General features: G+C 44.5%; 1 protein-coding gene across 2 annotated transcripts in view; it reads right to left on the bottom strand.

Annotated features, from left to right (window-relative positions):
* Positions 1-4,138, bottom strand: part of LOC120027499 (ectonucleotide pyrophosphatase/phosphodiesterase family member 2-like) — a 37,155-nt gene extending 33,017 nt beyond the window's left edge. Inside the window, exons 1-6 of one of the 2 annotated variants that reach the window (XM_038972451.1) lie at positions 3,863-4,138; positions 2,327-2,432; positions 1,728-1,883; positions 1,039-1,164; positions 556-616; positions 186-283 (exon numbers count right to left, since the gene is read on the bottom strand). In XM_038972451.1, coding sequence (XP_038828379.1) covers positions 186-283; positions 556-616; positions 1,039-1,164; positions 1,728-1,883; positions 2,327-2,432; positions 3,863-3,880 — 565 coding nt within the window. In that variant the 5' untranslated portion in view covers positions 3,881-4,138. The remainder of the gene's footprint in view (positions 1-185; positions 284-555; positions 617-1,038; positions 1,165-1,727; positions 1,884-2,326; positions 2,433-3,862) is intronic. The other variant, XM_038972450.1, reaches the window with a different exon arrangement.
* Positions 4,139-18,426: the final 14,288 nt, after the last annotated feature.

Raw genomic sequence — 18,426 nt, 5'->3', positions numbered from 1 at the left:
GCTCTTTGGAGTTTTAGGCTGGGTATCTGTAAGCTACTTTATGACAACTGCTAACATAAAAACGACCTTATAAAATAAATGTGATTGACATGCAAGTTGCCTGGGTACTTCACCTTTTCTGCTTTCAACGCCATTAGCTACAGTATGGCCTATCTAGTGTCAGGATGTGAGTGGGAGTGACTTACTCAGTTTCTCCATGTTGGGGATCACCGCTTTGCCCTTCTTCATGTAGGAGGCCCGGAACCCATCCACCGACAGCATGATCAGAGGAGGGCGGATAAAACTGGGAAGAATGATCAAATACTCAAAAGCTGTCATGGAAAATTTCATGTTGATAAGATGTCACTTCTTTAGTTTACACAAATTATATGGGAACCATATGGCCTAGCAGTGTTAGGTCAAAAAGTGCCAACAGGGCTACTGGTTCCAGTCCAAGTTGGAGGTGACTGCTCAACTGCTGCCACTTTCCCCAGACCATGAAGCCATTGTCGCTGTTTCTGAGGATAAAATCATAAATAATAAGAAAACATTCTTGAGTTTTTGATTCAAACCTACCCTGCAGGACATTCAGGGCCTGTGATGTCCTCACACTCACCGTCCACCCATTTAGTGTCTCCTGCAATAGGAGAATTGGAAAAGTCTAGCACATGATCTAGTAAAAGTCTGTTGCCGGTACATTGGAATTTGATTCAAAATAAGAATTTTCTTCACACTGCTTGTTGCAATGTTTCACTTCTTCATTTCGAAAATATGCAGATTAGCAAGGGTTGTCAGAGTATGAGGATGATACGTATAATACATGAAGAATGTGAAAGTTACTCACAGCTTGCACTTTCTATCGGTTCATTGTAGAGCAAACAACATATGTGAAGCTAATGCACTTCTGTCCAAAGGAAAATGCAAGACAAGAACCCAAAGCCCACATCCTATGTCACCTTCTAACCAACTGCCTTCCCATTTGTGTCTCAATATGGAATGAACTGACCTAAATTAACTTTCTTCAACAGCCTTTCATACATCCCAAGTTTGAGTGTGTACCTTTGCAGAGGGCTTTGTAGTTGGTGCAGCAGTCTCCTTTCTCCAGACAATCTTCTGAGCAGTGGCATGCATGCTCATCATTCCTCGTCTCTCCACAGCGATCTTCACTGCACTCAAAGCCACCCGCTGCACCAGGGAAGGGACATAAGAGTCTGTATTCAGCATCAACAACTAGCTACAACAGGACCATAGTCATGACTCATGCACACAAATCAATCAGAAAGCAAATTCAATATCAGCCATTTTTTTATTTGGTTTAATTATTTTCAAAAGTAGTGGATGGTTATAATCTGTTCATATTGGGGATTGTAAACTTGGTGGTTCGAGCCCTGAATGCTGATTGGCTAAAACCCATGGTACATCAGACCGTATACCATGGGTATGACAAAACATTTATTTTTACTGCTATAATTACGTTGGTAACCAGTTGATAATAGCATTAAGGCACCTCGGGTGTTTGTGGTATACGGCCAATATACCACGGCTAAGGGCTGTATACAGGCACTCCTTGTTGCGTGATGCTTAAGAACAGCCCTTAGCCATGGTATAATAGCAATAATGCACCTCGGGTGTTAGTGGTATACGGCCATATACCACACCCCATCGGGCCTATTGTGCAATTATACCATGGCACCACAGTAAGAGACACCGTAAGAGAAAATAGTTCAAAGACAAGCTGGTACACAAACCTGTTTTTAAACAGTGCTCATCGAAATCTGAGCAGCAGCTGTAGTAGGTTTTGCACAAGTTGTCACATCTGCAACCTGGCGGTAAAGCTTCTTCCAATTCGAAACATCTGCCCTTACATGATCCTGCTGAGCTAACCCACAGGGAGTCTGAGATAGCTGGGACAAGAGAACACCATTACACAATGCTAAGGAGACACGCCAACTCCAAGTGACTCTGACTCAACTTCCCATGGACGTGTCCTAGTATGGATACCATATTCACTAGAAAATACTTCAGTGCATTGAAAATGTAGCCTGGTAAACCCAGTTTGTGTGTTGCACATAAAAAACTATGGGATTATGACAAGACAAGGGCTAAAGGCGATCAAGCTGCAGAAAATGTAACGTCAATCTTAAATATTGGGTTACTACAGTTCCAGAAAAAAGGTGCAATATGGAAGAAAATGAACAGTGGTGATGCCAAAGAACAATTTCCATCCTCGAAGGGACAAAACAGTTATATTATTCTCTATTTTACTCTACTGTAATAAAACCATTATAAGCCAATTGAGTGTCAGGGCAGGAAAGGCCAGATGTCAACACAGAGATTAATTTCTCACTTTTGGTTTGTGGCGGAGATCCTGCATCTTCTCCAGGTCGACTTGCTTGAAAGACATATGCCACACTAACACTGGATCCCGCAAGGAGTGCGAAGAGAACAACTAACTGAGAAGAAGAGATACACGTCATCCTAAAGCTGTTCACACAACATCAGAATCAAGGAGTCAAGCCTAGACCATGAGGTAATCCACCTGATGAATTCAAACAAATCCCAAAATAATTTTCTACTAGTGCGAAAATACCAGTTATAGGTAGGTACTGTGACAACTTAGTATTTGTATACTGGTTGATGTCAACTACATTCAAATACTCAAGCTGAGCATGATTTAGCTTACACTGTACAATGGAACCAATGGAATAGTCCCAAAAGTGCACATTTACAGCAAAATCAAGTGCACCTCAAATAGGCTAATAAGTATTTGACCTACAGCCCATATTTGACTCTGGTCTAACCATAGCACCATCATTTTGACAAATATTGTGTTACTAGTGTATGTACTGTATGTGTTGAGCTTCAAATATGATTCAACAATCATTGAAGAGAGGAACATAATATTTGTTTAGCTTGAAATACTCCTTTAAATTCATCACAACAAGTGGTTGTCTTTTGTTATTCCATAAACAGCCCACGGATTGACGCAGTTTGAAGAGAGGTTTGTTTTCCTAATGGAGAACAGAAAATCTGAATTTATGTATAATAACTTAATTATCATGGCAAAATATTTCCTACACAAATGTTGCTTTTTAAAAACTACCCCCATGTTCATTGTATTTCGAACGAGGTAATTTGATCCCTGAATAGACCCCCAAGTGTATTTATTTAGATGATTATTTATTTTGTACAAGTTTGCTGGGCTATTGAAACAAATCTTTTTATATGTGACATTTTCTGGGGGGGATAAATAAATAAACATCTCAATAAGAGGCTGATATTTAAGTAAATTAAGAGAAGACTTAAATGAATGTGATTAATTATAGGCTAATCAATCTGAACAGACGATTCCTGTCACTCATTTGCGACAATATTGTTTCAAGTTCACCTGAACTGTTGCAGTTAAACTGATACATCTGACACAGGCCTGCCTATTCCGTTTCAGTTGAAACGTTCAAATAATAGCTGGCATCATTTAAGATGAATGAAGAACAATTCGTCACAGAACATAATGGAGCCTTACAGTACATGACTTCAAAATATTAATCATTAGCCAATTAGCTTGTTTACTTGCCCGGGTAAACAAGTCCGTGTGCCACTATTTGCAGACTGTAGCCTACCGAAAATTTGGCTATTAATTAATTGTTTATTTTCGTTGAAGACAATATATTAATGAATAGGATGAATAATTACATACGTTTACTAATAGCTCGCTTGCAAGATCTGGACGCCTGTCAATACGATTCAAAGTACAATTTATTCCCTACACCTATCAATATGTTGCAAGGACGCATTTTGCATTTTGTCAGGTTGTCCAAAAGAAATCCAAGAATTTCAAGACTACATTTCAGAATACAACAATTATGCAACAACTTTACCGTACCAATTTTCCCAGTAACATGTTCCAAATAGCGTATCCTCCTCTTTAGCATTCCCCAAAAGAGTCCAAAAATTGTGGGCAAAGTCCACCTCTGACCGTTCTGAATCGATGACCAGGGCGCAGGGGTTCAGCGCTGTTGAGTTGTCTTGCTCAATTGTCTTTTTGCTGCAAACCAATGCGGATTAAGTAATGGTGACAGCTGCACTGTGGTACAATGGTGCTGCTGGCAGATGTTCTGTAAACCATAGTCAGCACTAAACTGTGGGTCAACTCGACTCGCGCAATGACAGAGGGAGAGGGAGAGAGAGGCGCCCCGAGAGAGAAGGGGGTGGGTTTTTATAAAAACAACTTTCTCTACTACAGTGTATGTTGAAATGACAGCTGTAAAATCATGTAGCTGCCAAATTTGAGAAAACACCACACCAAGAACTTGCTTGGAAAAGGCCTTGGGAGCATAGATGAAATTGCCACGGGGATGGGTGTCCCCCCCAATATTCTGAAAAGGTCGACTGCCCCCCCCCCCCCCCCCCCCCCCCCAATTATATGTATATCCTATATTATTTGGGGGGGTTGGGAGCCCCCTGGAGGTCAGAACAACCCAGATAGTATATGGACATGTCATTAGCAATGTCAACATGTATAGAATTGCGGGAAATTTGCTTTAACAGTTGACTTTGGGCACGAACAAAAGAAATGGGGTGTGCCTTTGGTGGTTCATCGATGTGTGATTTTGGTCATGTGTACCACGACCAACGTAGCTAGTTTGTTAACTAAGCTAGTCACTTGTAGCTAGCCAGTAACTCCTCCAGTATGTCATGATGTCATTTCACAGGATTTGTTTTTGGACGGAAGCTGTAGAGATTGGTAAGAAATGGCACTTCTGTAGCCAAATATCTTATTCATTCATTTATTTAGATTTCTAAGCATTAAATGACCTGGTATGATGGTGCATTGATCAGTTATACAGTTTAAAGCTGTTATTTTTGTCAACCTTTAAAGTAACTGTCCAGTGTTTGCAGATTTCTATGAAATATGACCTATAATTAATTACAGCAGCTTTTCTGTGTTGGAATGGTGTGGGCGTACCCCAACAACAGAATGGTGTGAGCATATACCGGTCATACAAAATATTCCTGCGAGTAGAACGTTGATTGGCCAGATCATCCTCCTCTATAAGGAAATAGCAAGCATTTTTTTGAACAGTATATTTGAGATACAAATTTGAGGTGGGGTTTTTGAAGTGTTTTTTCTCCTATTTATACTTTGGCCACAAATATGAGTATAGGATGAGTCAACAACATTACTTGGGTATGAATGAACAGAATAGTAACTTCTAAAAGTGAGATTTTCACTGGACAGTTACTTTAAAACTGCAACATTTTCTCTCATCCTCTTAGCAATATGGGAAGAATAGCATGAGATGAGCTATAAAACAGCAGATTTTAATCCCTGCCCCAGAAGTTGCTTTAAAACTGCAAAATTGTCTCTCAGATTCATGACACAATGTGTAGAATAGCATTATTAAACTGCAAATGTTTCTCTCTGCCCCATGGCAAAATGTGTTGAAATGCAGGAAGTAAGCTGTTTTCATGATGGGGGGCCTTTCAAATCAAATCAAATCAAATTTATTTATAAAGCCCTGTTTACATCAGCTGATATCTCAAAGTGCTGTACAGAAACCCAGCCTAAAACCCCAAACAGCAAGCAATGCAGGTGTAGAAGCACGGTGGCTAGGAAAAACTCCCTAGAAAGGCCAAAACCTAGGAAGAAACCTAGAGAGGAACCAGGCTATGAGGGGTGGCCAGTCCTCTTCTGGCTGTGACGGGTGGTGATTATAACAGAACATGGCCAAGATGTTCAAATGTTCATAAATGACCAGCATGGTCAAATAATAATAATCACAGTAGTTGTCGAGGGTGCAACAAATTTCACTTATCCTTCCACTTATACTGTGTTTTCACAATACCCCTCCATATACCCCTCAAAATATCTACACCCTTGCATGGGAGGTGAGCGCACAGAGTTATTCAGATAACAGATAGGCCTCTACTGTATGTCAGATATGGCATGTGTCCTCTTGTCGACCTCTACTTGTGATGCTAAGGATTTGACTTGAAATTGACACCATATTGAAATATGTTTTGAGAATGCATGGAAAAGCACTCCTCTTGCCCTTTGTAATTGCCTGTGTGATTTTGACACGGTAACACATACTTTTTTAGGTATGAGTCCTCGATTTCATTTACTACAACAAATACTCCCCATTCTGTATAGTTTACCGATCATTCTGTTCTGGTTACTGAGTCAAAGGGGGATGTCACAATGCAAAGGGAACTGTTACTCAATGCTCCTCTCAAGGCTGTCCCAGAAGTATAGAGGGTTCAACCCGCCCACATGGGCATCTTTCAGTGCATGCTGATATATAGTACAGTACACAATGTTATATTCCATTCATTTTGCAGGGGCTCTTATTCACAGAATTATAAAGATGCCAATGTTACCAATACTCCGAAATCTGTATTTTTATTCTGGCAGTCAAGCTCTTTACAGGAGCCTCTCTGTCGCTGCTTTACTGTTTTGAAATTAATCAGGACAACCTTTGCTTGAGGGTATCCACTTCCTAAAATGTACACTGATGTTATGAAATATTTATGAAACAATGTTTTTTTATTCAGCCGTTGGAGGCTTAGGGAGTCATGGGTAGCTGTTGAATGACACAGCATTAAGAGTTAAACCTTGTCCTGTCTAATTGAGCTATTAGGCCTCTGGAGCAGATTATCTGGCATGGCCATGGAACAATTTGATTGGGCCGTGAACCTCTGCTACCTGGAGCTATGCTTACCTCTCTGATCCTACAGGAAGTTGGATTGGATAGGGTTTCAACTTCCATGTCACCTGGGGACCAGATTAATTAAACATTTTCTTTCTCTCTTTCTCTCTCTCTCTGAAAAAGGGCTTCATTCAACTTCCGACACGGACTAAAATGACAGACTGTCTTGGATTGGACACAGTCTCGTTCCCCCTCAGGCTCTGGTTGGCTAACTTTACTATAAGGACACTTATTGGATATGGTTTCTAACAACGTTATCTTGCAATTTTTGACCAGAGAATACTGCATGTAAGAGCCCTGGAGTTTTTTTTTTTCAAACTCCACACACACCACAAGTTGAAATGGTTAAAGAAAATACATTAGACAAAGAAGAATATCATGAATTTGTGAGTTTATCACTGCTCCACATGCAGTATTGCTTGAGACCCACCCTGCTTCAGTCTTTGTACAGTCAAAAGTGTCAACCACTATGACAGACCTAAAAGGAAACATTGTTTCCACTCTAGATTAATTGAACATATTAAGAATTTCCCAGGAATAAAATTGACAGTAATATGGTTATAGGAAGTGAGGTCAAGAGTATACTCAAATAAGCTTGTGATGACATTGCTTGAGAGGAATGTGAAAGAGCACACCACTGCACTTTGGACAAAGTTTGTAAATATTTGCCCTACCACACACACACACAGAGAGTATTCACCTGTAACAACGTAAAGATTACTTGTCAGCCTATGAGGCATTTCTCTGATCTTTATTAGCCAGTGTACCTTATTGATGCCATTGGGTTTCTTTCTGACAATGATTGTCACGTTCCTGACCTATTGTTCCTTTTTCTTTTATTTATTTAGTTGGTCAGGGCGTGAGTTGGGGTGGGTTGTCTTTGTGTGTTTTTGTATTGTCTAGGGTGTTGTATGGTTTAGGGGGTTTAGTAGAGTAGATGGGTTAGTGTTCAGTGTAGGTGTCTAGGAAAGTCTATGGTTGCCTGAATTGGTTCTCAATCAGAGACAGCTGGTTATTGTTGTCTCTGATTGGGAGCCATATTTAAGGCAGCCATAGGCTTTAGCTGTTTGTGGGTAATTGTCTATGTGTAGTGTTTGTGTCAGCACTATTTGTCTGTATAGCTTCACGGTCGTCAGTTTGTTATTTTGTTAGTTTGTGTATAGTTGTTCGTTTCTTGGATTTTTCTCTCTTCTAAAATAAAAGAAGATGTATTTTGCACACGCTGCGCCTTGGTCCTCTATCTCACCCAAAGACGATCGTGACAGAATTACCCACCAATCTGGGACCAAGCGGCGTGTCAAGCGGCAACAGGACCCACCTACACAGGATTCATGGACATGGGAGGAGATACTGGATGGTAAGGGACCTTGGGCACAACCGGGAGAATATCTCCTCCCTCGTGAAGAGCTGGAGGCAGCTAAAGCCGAGAGGAGGCGATATGAGGAGGCAGCACGGAAGCAAGGCTGGAAGCCCGTGAGTACAACCCAAAAATTTCTTGGGGGGGGCCTTAAAGGGAGTGTGGCGAAGTCAGGTAGGAGACCTGCGCCTACTCCCTGTACTTACCGTGGAGAGCGAGAGTACGGGCAGACACCGTGTTACGCAGTAGAGCGCATGGTGTCTCCTGTACGCGTGCATAGCCCGGTTCGGTACATTCCAGCTCCACGTATCGGCCGGGCTAGATTGAGCGTTGAGCCGGATGTCATGAAGCCGGCCCAACGCATCTGGCCACCAGTGCGTCTCCTCGGGCCGGCTTACATGGCACCAGCCTTACGCATGGTGTCCCCGGTTCGCCTACATAGCCCGGTGCGGGTTATTCCACCTCCCCGCACTGGTCGGGCGACGGGGAGCATACAACCAGGTAAGGTTGGACAGGCTCAGTGCTCAAGGGAGCCAGTACGCCTGCACGGTCCGGTATTTCCGGCGCCACCTCCCCGCTCCAGCCCAGTACCACCAGTGCCTACACCACGCACCAGGCTTCCTGTGCGTCTTCAGAGCCCTGTGCCTCCTCCACGCACTAGTTCTATGGTGCGTGTCTCCAGCCCTTTACCACCAGTGCCTACACCACGCACCAAGCCTCCTGTGTGTCCCCAGAGTCCTGTGCGTCCTGTTGCTGCTCCCCGCACTAGCCCTGAGATGCGTGTCCTCAGCCCGGTACCACCAGTTCCGGCACCACACACTAGGCCTAATGTGCGTCCCCAGGGACCAGCATGCCCTGTTCCTTCTCCCCGCACTAGCCCTGAGATGTGTGTCCTCAGCCCGGTACCTCCAGTTCCGGCACCACGCACCAGGCCTACAGTGCGTCTCAGCCGGCCAGAGTCTGCCGTCTGCCCAACGGCGCCTGAACTGCCCGTCTGCCCAACGGCGCCTGAACTGCCCGTCTGCCCAACGCCGTCTGAACTGTCCGTCTGCCAAGCGCCGCATGAACTGCCCGTCTGTACTGAGTATTCAAAGCCGCCCGTCTGTACTGAGCCTGCAAAGCCGCCCGTCTGCCATGAGCCTTCAAAGCCGTCCGCCAGACCGGAGCCGCTAGAGCCTTCCGCCAGACGGGAGCCGCTAGAGCCTTCCGCCAGACCGGAGCCGCTAGAGCCTTCCGCCAGACCGGAGCCGCCAAAGCCTTCCGCCAGACGGGATCAGCCAGAGCCTTCCGCCAGACGGGATCAGCCAGAGCCTTCCGCCAGACGGGATCAGCCAGAGCCTTCCACCAGACGGGATCAGCCAGAGCCTTCCGCCAGCCATGAGCAGCCAGAGCCGTCCGCCAGCCATGAGCAGCCAGAGCCGTCCGCCAGCCATGAGCAGCCAGAGCCGTCCGCCAGCCATGAGCAGCCAGAGCCGTCCGCCAGCCATGAGCAGCCAGAGCCGTCAGCCAGCCATGAGCAGCCAGAGCCGTCAGCCAGCCATGAGCAGCCAGATCCGTCAGCCAGCCATGAGCAGCCAGATCCGTCAGCCAGCCATGAGCAGCCAGATCCGTCAGCCAGCCATGAGCAGCCAGATCCGTCAGCCAGCCATGAGCAGCCAGATCCGTCAGCCAGCCATGAGCAGCCAGATCCGTCAGCCAGCCATGAGCAGCCAGATCCGTCAGCCAGCCATGAGCAGCCAGATCCGTCAGCCAGCCATGAGCCGTCCAGCCAAGATCCGCCAGAGCCGTCCAGCCAGGATCCGCCAGAGCCGTCCAGCCAGGATCCGCCAGAGCCGTCCAGCCAGGATCCGCCAGAGCCGTCCAGCCAGGATCCGCCAGAGCCGGCCAGCCAGGATCCGCCAGAGCCGGCCAGCCAGGATCCGCCATTCAGTCCGGTGCTGCCCCTCAGTCCGGTGCTGCCCCTCAGTCCGGTGCTGCCCCTCAGTCCGGTGCTGCCCCTCAGTCCGGTGCTGCCCCTCAGTCCGGTGCTGCCCCTCAGTCCGGTGCTGCCCCTTAGTCCGGTGCTGCCCCTTAATCCAGTGGGGTTAATGTGGAGGGTGGCCATTTGGAGGAGGCTACGAAAGCGGGTAGTGACTATGGTGGGGTGGGGACCACGACCAGTGCCAGAGCCGCCACCGTGGACAGACGCCCACCCAGACCCTCCCCTAGACTTTATGCTGGTGCGCCCGGAGTTCGCACCTTAAGGGGGGGGTTATGTCACGTTCCTGACCTATTGTTCCTTTTTCTTTTATTTATTTAGTTGGTCAGGGCGTGAGTTGGGGTGGGTTGTCTTTGTGTGTTTTTGTATTGTCTAGGGTGTTGTATGGTTTAGGGGGTTAAGTAGAGTAGATGGGTTAGTGTTCAGTGTAGGTGTCTAGGAAAGTCTATGGTTGCCTGAATTGGTTCTCAATCAGAGACAGCTGGTTATTGTTGTCTCTGATTGGGAGCCATATTTAAGGCAGCCATAGGCTTTAGCTGTTTGTGGGTAATTGTCTATGTGTAGTGTTTGTGTCAGCACTATTTGTCTGTATAGCTTCACGGTCGTCAGTTTGTTATTTTGTTAGTTTGTGTATAGTTGTTCGTTTCTTGGTTTTTCTCTCTTCTAAAATAAAAGAAGATGTATTTTGCACACGCTGCGCCTTGGTCCTCTATCTCACCCAAAGACGATCGTGACAATGATGGTGTCTGTCAGCTAATCCCAGCAAAGGTTAACCGGACAATTCAGCTAGGTCTATATGCCTCAATTAAAGTGAATGGAAAATATATGATTTTATTTGGTGCTTATCCATCTATTAATTTGGGGCATGTAGCTGGATCTACACAAACATTGGAATCATAATGACAGACTACTTTTGAGGTCTGAAAACATTATGATTTCGAAGTGGACTGTCCCTTTAAAGACATCATTGTATATTTGTGTATGTTACCCTTTTCTTGGAATATGTATTCCATGTAATGTTTACAGAAGACTAATCATATTAAAGGTAATCTCGGCAATCCAGAACTAAATCTTGCTTGACTGCTAGCTTCCCGCCAGCTTCTAGATTTGGGTCTGCGGGGAAAGTCTGAGATGTTTCGCCTAGTACAAGTGGCAGAACCACGGCAGACAAGTCGGTAGCAGACAAATCAACATCCCCTCCCTTCTTAAAGCCTCGGCCAAGTCTAAGAGCCAAAAGAACCCCTCCTCTTTCCAAAATCCAAAAGATGCCAACCAGGTGTAGGTGCACTCATACAAAATTGTGATTTGTCCAAGGAAACAGTGACACAAAAACCAGAGCACCAGTAGAATTGTTCCTCATAATACTAATACCACATAGCCTATGGACAGATGTAACATTTGGCTGTTTTACCTTATTCATGTTGTTTATTGCTCAGTGTGTAGTGGCGAGTTGCATAGAATTTTGACCACACAGCCCACTAATGTAAGACCATTGACCTACAGTTGAAGTCGGAAGTTTACATACACTTAGGTTGGGGTCATTAAAACTTGTTTTTCAACCACTCCACACATTTCTTGTTAACAAACTATAGTTTTGGCAAGTCGGTTAGGACATCTACTTTGTGCACGACACAAGTAATTTTTCCAACAATTGTTTACAGATAGATTATTTCACTTATAATTCACTGTATCACAATTCCAGTGGGTCAGAAGTTTACACACACTAATTTGACTGTGCCTTTAAACAGCTTGGAAAATTCCCGAAAAGGATGTCATGGCTTTAGAAGCTTCTGATAGGCTAATTGACATAATTTGAGTCAATTGGAGGTGTACCTGTTGATGTATTTCAAGGCCTACCTTCAAAATCAGTGCCTCTTTGCTTGACATCATGGGAAAATCAAAAGTAATCAGCCAATACCTGAGAAAAAATTGTGTAGACCTCCACCAGTCTGGTTCATCCTTGGGAGCAATTTCCAAATGCCTGCAGGTACCACGTTCATCTGTACAAACAATAGTATGCAAGTATAAACACCATGGGACCACGCAGCCGTCATACCGCTCAGGAAGGAAGTGTGTTCTGTCTCCTAGAGATGAACGTACTTTGGTGCAAAAAATGCAAATCAACCCCAGAACAACAGCAAAGGACCTTGTGAAGATGCTGGAGGAAACAGGTACAAAAGTATCTATATCCACAGTAAAACAAGTCCTATATCGACATAACCTGAAAGGCAAGGAAGAAGCCACTGCTCCAAAACTGCCATTAAAAAGCCAGACTATGATTTGCAACTGCACATAGGGACAAAGATTGTCCTTTTTGGATAAATGTCCTCTGGTCTGATGAAAGAAAAATTGAAGTATCAGTCTCATCAGTATCATATCAGTTTGTCTCTGTGGATGGTTTGTCCTCTGACAAATCAACTGTAAATTTCGGTGTTCCTCAAGGTTACGTTTTGGACCACTATTGTTTTCACTATATATTTTACCTCTTGGTGATGTCATTCGGAAACATAATGTTAAATTTCACTGCTATGCGGATGACACACAGCTGTACATTTCGATGAAACATGGTGAAGCCCCAAAATTGCCCTACCTGGAAGCCCGTGTTTCAGACATAAGGAAGTGGATGGCTGCAAACTTTCTACTTTTAAACTCGGACAAAAGAGATGCTTGTTCTAGGTCCCAAGAAACAAGGAGATCTTCTGTTGAATCTGACAATTAATCTTGATGGTTGTACAATCGTCTCAAATAAAACTGTGAAGGACCTCGGCGTTACTCTGGACACTGATCTCTCTTTTGACGAACATATTAAGACTGTTTCAAGGACAGCTTTTTTCCATCTACGTAACATTGCAAAAATCTGAAAATTTCTGTCCAAAAATTATGCAGAAAAATGAATCCATGCTTTTGTCACTTCTAGGTTAGACTACTGTCATGCTCTACTTTCCGGCTACCCGGATAAAGCACTAAATAAACTTCAGTTAGTGCTAAACACGGCTGCTAGAATCTTGACTAGAAACCAAAAATTTGATCATATTACTCCAGTGCTCTACACTGGCTTCCTGTTAAGGCAAGGGCTGATTTCAAGGTTTTACTGCTAACCTACAAAGCATTACATGGACTTGCTCCTACCTATCTTTCCGATTTGGTCCTGCCGTACATACCTACACGTACGCTACGGTCACAAGACGCAGGCCTCGTAATTGTCCCTAGAATTTCTAAGCAAACAGCTGGAGGCAGGGCTTTCTCCTATAGAGCTCCATTTTTATGGGATGCTCTGCCTACCCATGTGAGAGACGCAGACTCGGTCTCAACCTTTAAGTCTTTATTGAAGACTCATCTCTTCAGTAGGTCCTAGGATTGAGTGTAGTCTGGCCCAGGAGTGTGAAGGTGAACGGAAAGGCACTGAAGCAACGAACCACCCTTGCTGTCTCTGCCTGGCCGGTTCCCCTCTCTCCACTGGGATTCTCTGCCTCTAACCCTATTACAGGGGCTGAGTCACTGGCTTACTGGTGCTCTTCCATGCCATCCCTAGGAGGGGTGCGTCACTTGAGTGGGTTGAGTCACTGACGTGATTTTCCTGTCTGGGTTGGCGCCCCCCCCTTGGGTTGTGCCGTGGCGGAGATCTTTGTGGCCTATACTCGGCCTTGTCTCAGGATGGTAAGTTGGTGGTTGAAGATATCCCTCTAGTGGTGTGGAGGCTGTGCTTTGGCAAAGTGGGTGGGGTTATATCCTGCCTGTTTGGCCCTGTCCGGGGGTATCGTTGGATGGGGCCACAGTGTCTCCCGACCCCTCCTGTCTCAGCCTCCAGTATTTATGCTGCAGTAGTTTGTGTCGGGGGGCTAGGGTCAGTCTGTTATATCTGGAGTATTTCTCCTGTCTTATCCGGTGTCCTGTGTGAATTTAAGTATGCTCTCTCTAATTCTCTCTCTTTGCACCCTCGACATCCACTGTGATTATTATTATTTGACCCTGATGGTCATCTATGGACATTTTAACATCTTGGCCATGTTCTGTTATAATCTCCACCCGGCACAGCCAGAAGACTGGCCACCCCTCATAGCCTGGTTATGCTTTAGGTTTCTTCCTAGGTTCTGGCCTTTCTAGGGAGTTCTTCCTAGCCACCGTGCTTCTACATCTGCATTGCTTGCTGTTTGGGGTTTTAGGCTGGGTTTCTGTACAGCACTTTGAGATATCAGCTGATGTAAGAAGGGCTTTATAAATACATTTTATTTGATTTAGAACTGTTTGGCCATAATGACCATCGATATGTTTGGAGGAAAAAGGGGGACGCTTGCAAGCCGAAGAACACCATCCCAACCGTGAAGCACGGGGGTGGCAGCATCATGTTGTGGGGGTGCTTTGCTGCAGCAGGGACTGGTTCACTTCACAAAATAGATGGCATCATGAGGCAGGAAAATTATGTGGATATATCTCAAGACATCAGTCAGGAAGTTAAAGCTTGGTTGCAAATGGGTCTTCCAAATGGACAATGACCCCAAGCATACTTCCAAAGTTGAGGCAAAATGGCTTAGGACAACAAAGTCAAGGTATTGGAGTGGCCATCACAAAGCCCTGACCTCAATCCCATAGAAAATGTGTGGGCAGAACTGAAAAAGCGTGTGCGAGCAAGGAGGCCTACAAACCTGACTTAGTTACACCAGCTCTGTTAGGAGGAATGGGCCAAAATTTACCCAACTTATTGTGGGAAGCATGTGGAAGGCTACCCGAAACGTTTGACCCAAGTTAAACAATTTCAAGGCAATGCTACCAAATTCTAATTGAGTGTATGTAAACTTCTGGGAATGTGATGAAAGAAATAAAAGCTGAAATAAATTATTCTCTCTACTATTATTCTGACATTTCACATTCTTAAAATAAAGTGGTGATCCTAACTGACCCAAGACAGGGAATTTTTCCACGGATTAAATGTCAGGAATTGTAAAAAACGGAGTTTAAATGTATTTGGCTAAGGTGTATGTAAACTTCCGACTTCAACTGTATGATCAATTTTTAAGTAAAAAATGTAGCAACTGCAAATTTCCGTTTTAAACAAATTTGCACTTTGGTGCTGTAGCGTCGACAGCTTGATTAAAAATTTGTATTTTTCCAAATAATTTACCAAGTCTAAATCTGACATTGATTTGAATTTACAGAAAAATACAGTATGATCTACTACCATCTGCATTGGGACTCTTGAACTTCTCATGCTGAAACATACTGTCTCTGCTGGTGAATAGTGGTACTGTCATAATTTCTACTTCTGCGTAACCTACAGTCATATGCTCTTTGTTACAGCACTGTTGATTATGTACGACTACAAATATGAGTCTGGCTGGATCATGACTGCTTGTTATTTAACTTGTCCATTGTTAGAAACAAATTTAGATGTCCTCAATAATCATGATCAACAAAATGGTTGTGGTTTGGTAGTCAGTCTATGGCCAGTAGATGGCAATGTTATCTATAATACATGCCCATTTTAGTCATTTAGCAGACAACTCTTATCCAGAGAAACTTACAGTAGTGCGTGCATACATTTTTATACTGGTCCCCCGTGGGAATCAAACCCACAACCCACAACCCTGGCATTGCAAGTACTCTACCAAGTGAGCCACATGGGGCTAATACAAAAAGCACCGTAACAGTGGTCACCAACCCTGGTATTGTTAACACTACACTGCAACACTACACCCAGCTGACCAACCATTGTCTCTTGAAAAGTGTGTCATTCCTTCAACCATCTGTCAACTGACTTGAAATGGCAATGGTTAAAAAAAGGACTGTGAAATGACACTGTGTGCCTGCCATTGCTATCATGTAGGCCTATAGCAAGGGTGGACTCTGTTACACTTGATACAAAGCAAGGACAAATTTAAACTACATTTGTGGTTCAAATGTATTACATGTGCTGATAAACAGTAAGTCATGTGGTAATACTATCATGTTGACTGTACTGTCATCTTGCAATTCTCTAAACTTAGCTTATCTTCTATATTTTTTGTCACTGTTCAGTGCAGGCTTTTATGGTCATCTTGACATGCGGAGACATGTTTTGAAGGACATTAGTCCACATACAGCATAGTACATACTTTACAGCTTACTGCGCTTTATATAACAGAGGCCTTATGTGACTCACACACTACCTTTTCTGGAAATCCGGAGGCATCTATCTTTGAGCAGAGCCTAACTGTTAGTATTAGTAGTATAATATCCAGGAACATTCTGTTATTTTATTTGGGGACATATGGGAAAGAGCTTTGCACTACATGTGGGTTTTATTGAATTGAGCCCTAAGTCTACAGATGTAGGAGCTTAATTTGTACTAGTTTGCTACAGAAGGAAAATAATCCTGCAGCAACAAGAAATGTGAATCATGTGGTTTATAATTCATGGACAGGTTTTTGTAGGGGTTGATGCATTTTTCGTTAGGACAATACCCTACAAGTTTGCATTGAATAGCCTACAAGTTTGCATTTCCTGCTGAGGCAACAGAATAGTGATCAAAGGAAGATCGTACATCTGTATGTAAGATAAGGCCTATATAAAGTTATTGAGGTGTATGTTTTCTAAATACCAGAGGTAGTGTGTCATCCATATCAGACTTTATCAGCCTATTGATCATGACTCACATCTATACAGTGGGGTGCCAGGACAAAAACCTCTCAATGTGAGCAAGACAAAGGAGCTGATTGTGTTCTATAGGAAAGGAGGACCGGCCACCATTAACATCGATGGGGCTGAAGTGGAGCTGATTGAGAGTTTCAAGTTCCTTGGTGTCCACATCACCAACAAACTATCATGGTCCAAACACACCAAGACAGTTGTGAAGAAGGCACAACAACAAGTCTCCCCTTCAGGAGACTGAAAATATTTGGTATGGGTCCCCAGACCCTCAAAAAGTTCTACAGCTGCACCATCAAGAGCAGGCCTGGGCAATTCCAGTCCTTGGGGGCCTGATTGATGTCACACAATTGTAAAAAAAAAAATGGGAATTTTAGCACCCTTTTCTCCCCATTTTCGTGGTATCCAACTATCTTGTCTCATCGCTACAACTCCCGTATGGGCTCGGGAGAGACGAAGGTCGAAAGCCATGCGTCCTCCGAAACACAACCCAACCAAGCCGCACTGCGCCCAAACCCTCCCTAACCCGGACGACGCTAGGCCAATGTGGCCAAGCGTCATCCGGGTTAGGGAGGGTTTGGCCGGTAGGAATATCCTTGTCTCATTACGCACTAGCGACTCCTGTGGCGGGCCGGGCTCAGGTCGGTCGCCAGGTGCACGCTGTTTCCCCTGACACATTGGTGCGGCTGGCTTCCGGGTTGGATGCGCGCTGTGTTAAGAAGCAGTGCGGCTTGGTTGGGTTGTGCTTTGGAGGACGCATGGCTTTCGACCTTCGTCTCTCCCGAGCCCGTACGGGAGTTGTAGCGATGAGACAAGATAGTAACTACTAACAATCGGACCTCCCGGTCGTGGCCGGCTGCGACAGAGCCTGGGCGCAAACCCAGAGTCTCTGGTGGCGCAGCTAGCACTGCGATGCAGTGCCCTAGACCACTGCGCCACCCGGGAGGCCCACTAATTTCATTTTTAACTGAAGATCATGATTAGTTGATTATTGGAGTCAGGTGTGTTAGCTGGGGCTGGGGCAAAAGTGTGACACCAATCAGGCTCCCGAGGATTGGAATTGCCCAGGCCTGATCAAGAGCATCCTGACCGGTTGCATCACCGCTATGGCAACGACTCGGCATCTGACCATAAGGCGCTACAAAGGGTAGTGCGTACATCACTGGGGCCAAGCTTCCTGACATCCAGGACCTATATACTAGGCGGTGTCAGAGGAAGGCCCAAAAAATTGTCAAAGACTCCAGTCACCCAAGTGACTGTTCTCTCTGCTACCGCACGCCAAGTCTAAGACCAAAAAGGCTCCTTAACAGCTTCTACCCCCAAGCCATAAGACTGCTGAACAATTCATCAAATGGCCACCCGGGCAATTAATCAAATGACCCCCCCCCCCCCCCTTTGTTTTTACACTGTTGTTACTCACTGTTTATTATCTATGCATAGTCACTAATAACACTAATAACATTTGATTTGAGGATGTCTCTACCTTTTAGCAATGTGAGAGGAAAGAGACATTGCTATTGCATATTGCTCTCTGGCCAGGTAACCAGGCAAAGGAACCACAGAATAGAAGTCATTAATGTTATACTACGGATTATGGTGCACTCAGTGTTGGTGTGTGGTCAATGATCATCTTGGTTTGATGATCATCTTGGTTTGTCATTGAATTATACAATAAACTTTCTCTTGGATATAGTCCACATAATCTAGGACAGTGATAGTAAACTATACAGCAGGATGACTGTATCATATTGTTTAAAAAAGTGTTGAACAGGTTCATTGAC

Source organism: Salvelinus namaycush, chromosome 32, assembly GCF_016432855.1.
Source record: "Salvelinus namaycush isolate Seneca chromosome 32, SaNama_1.0, whole genome shotgun sequence".
Lineage (NCBI taxonomy): Eukaryota > Metazoa > Chordata > Actinopteri > Salmoniformes > Salmonidae > Salvelinus > Salvelinus namaycush.
Note: the sequence above shows the minus strand (reverse complement) of the source record. Positions and strands in the feature narration are given on the sequence as shown.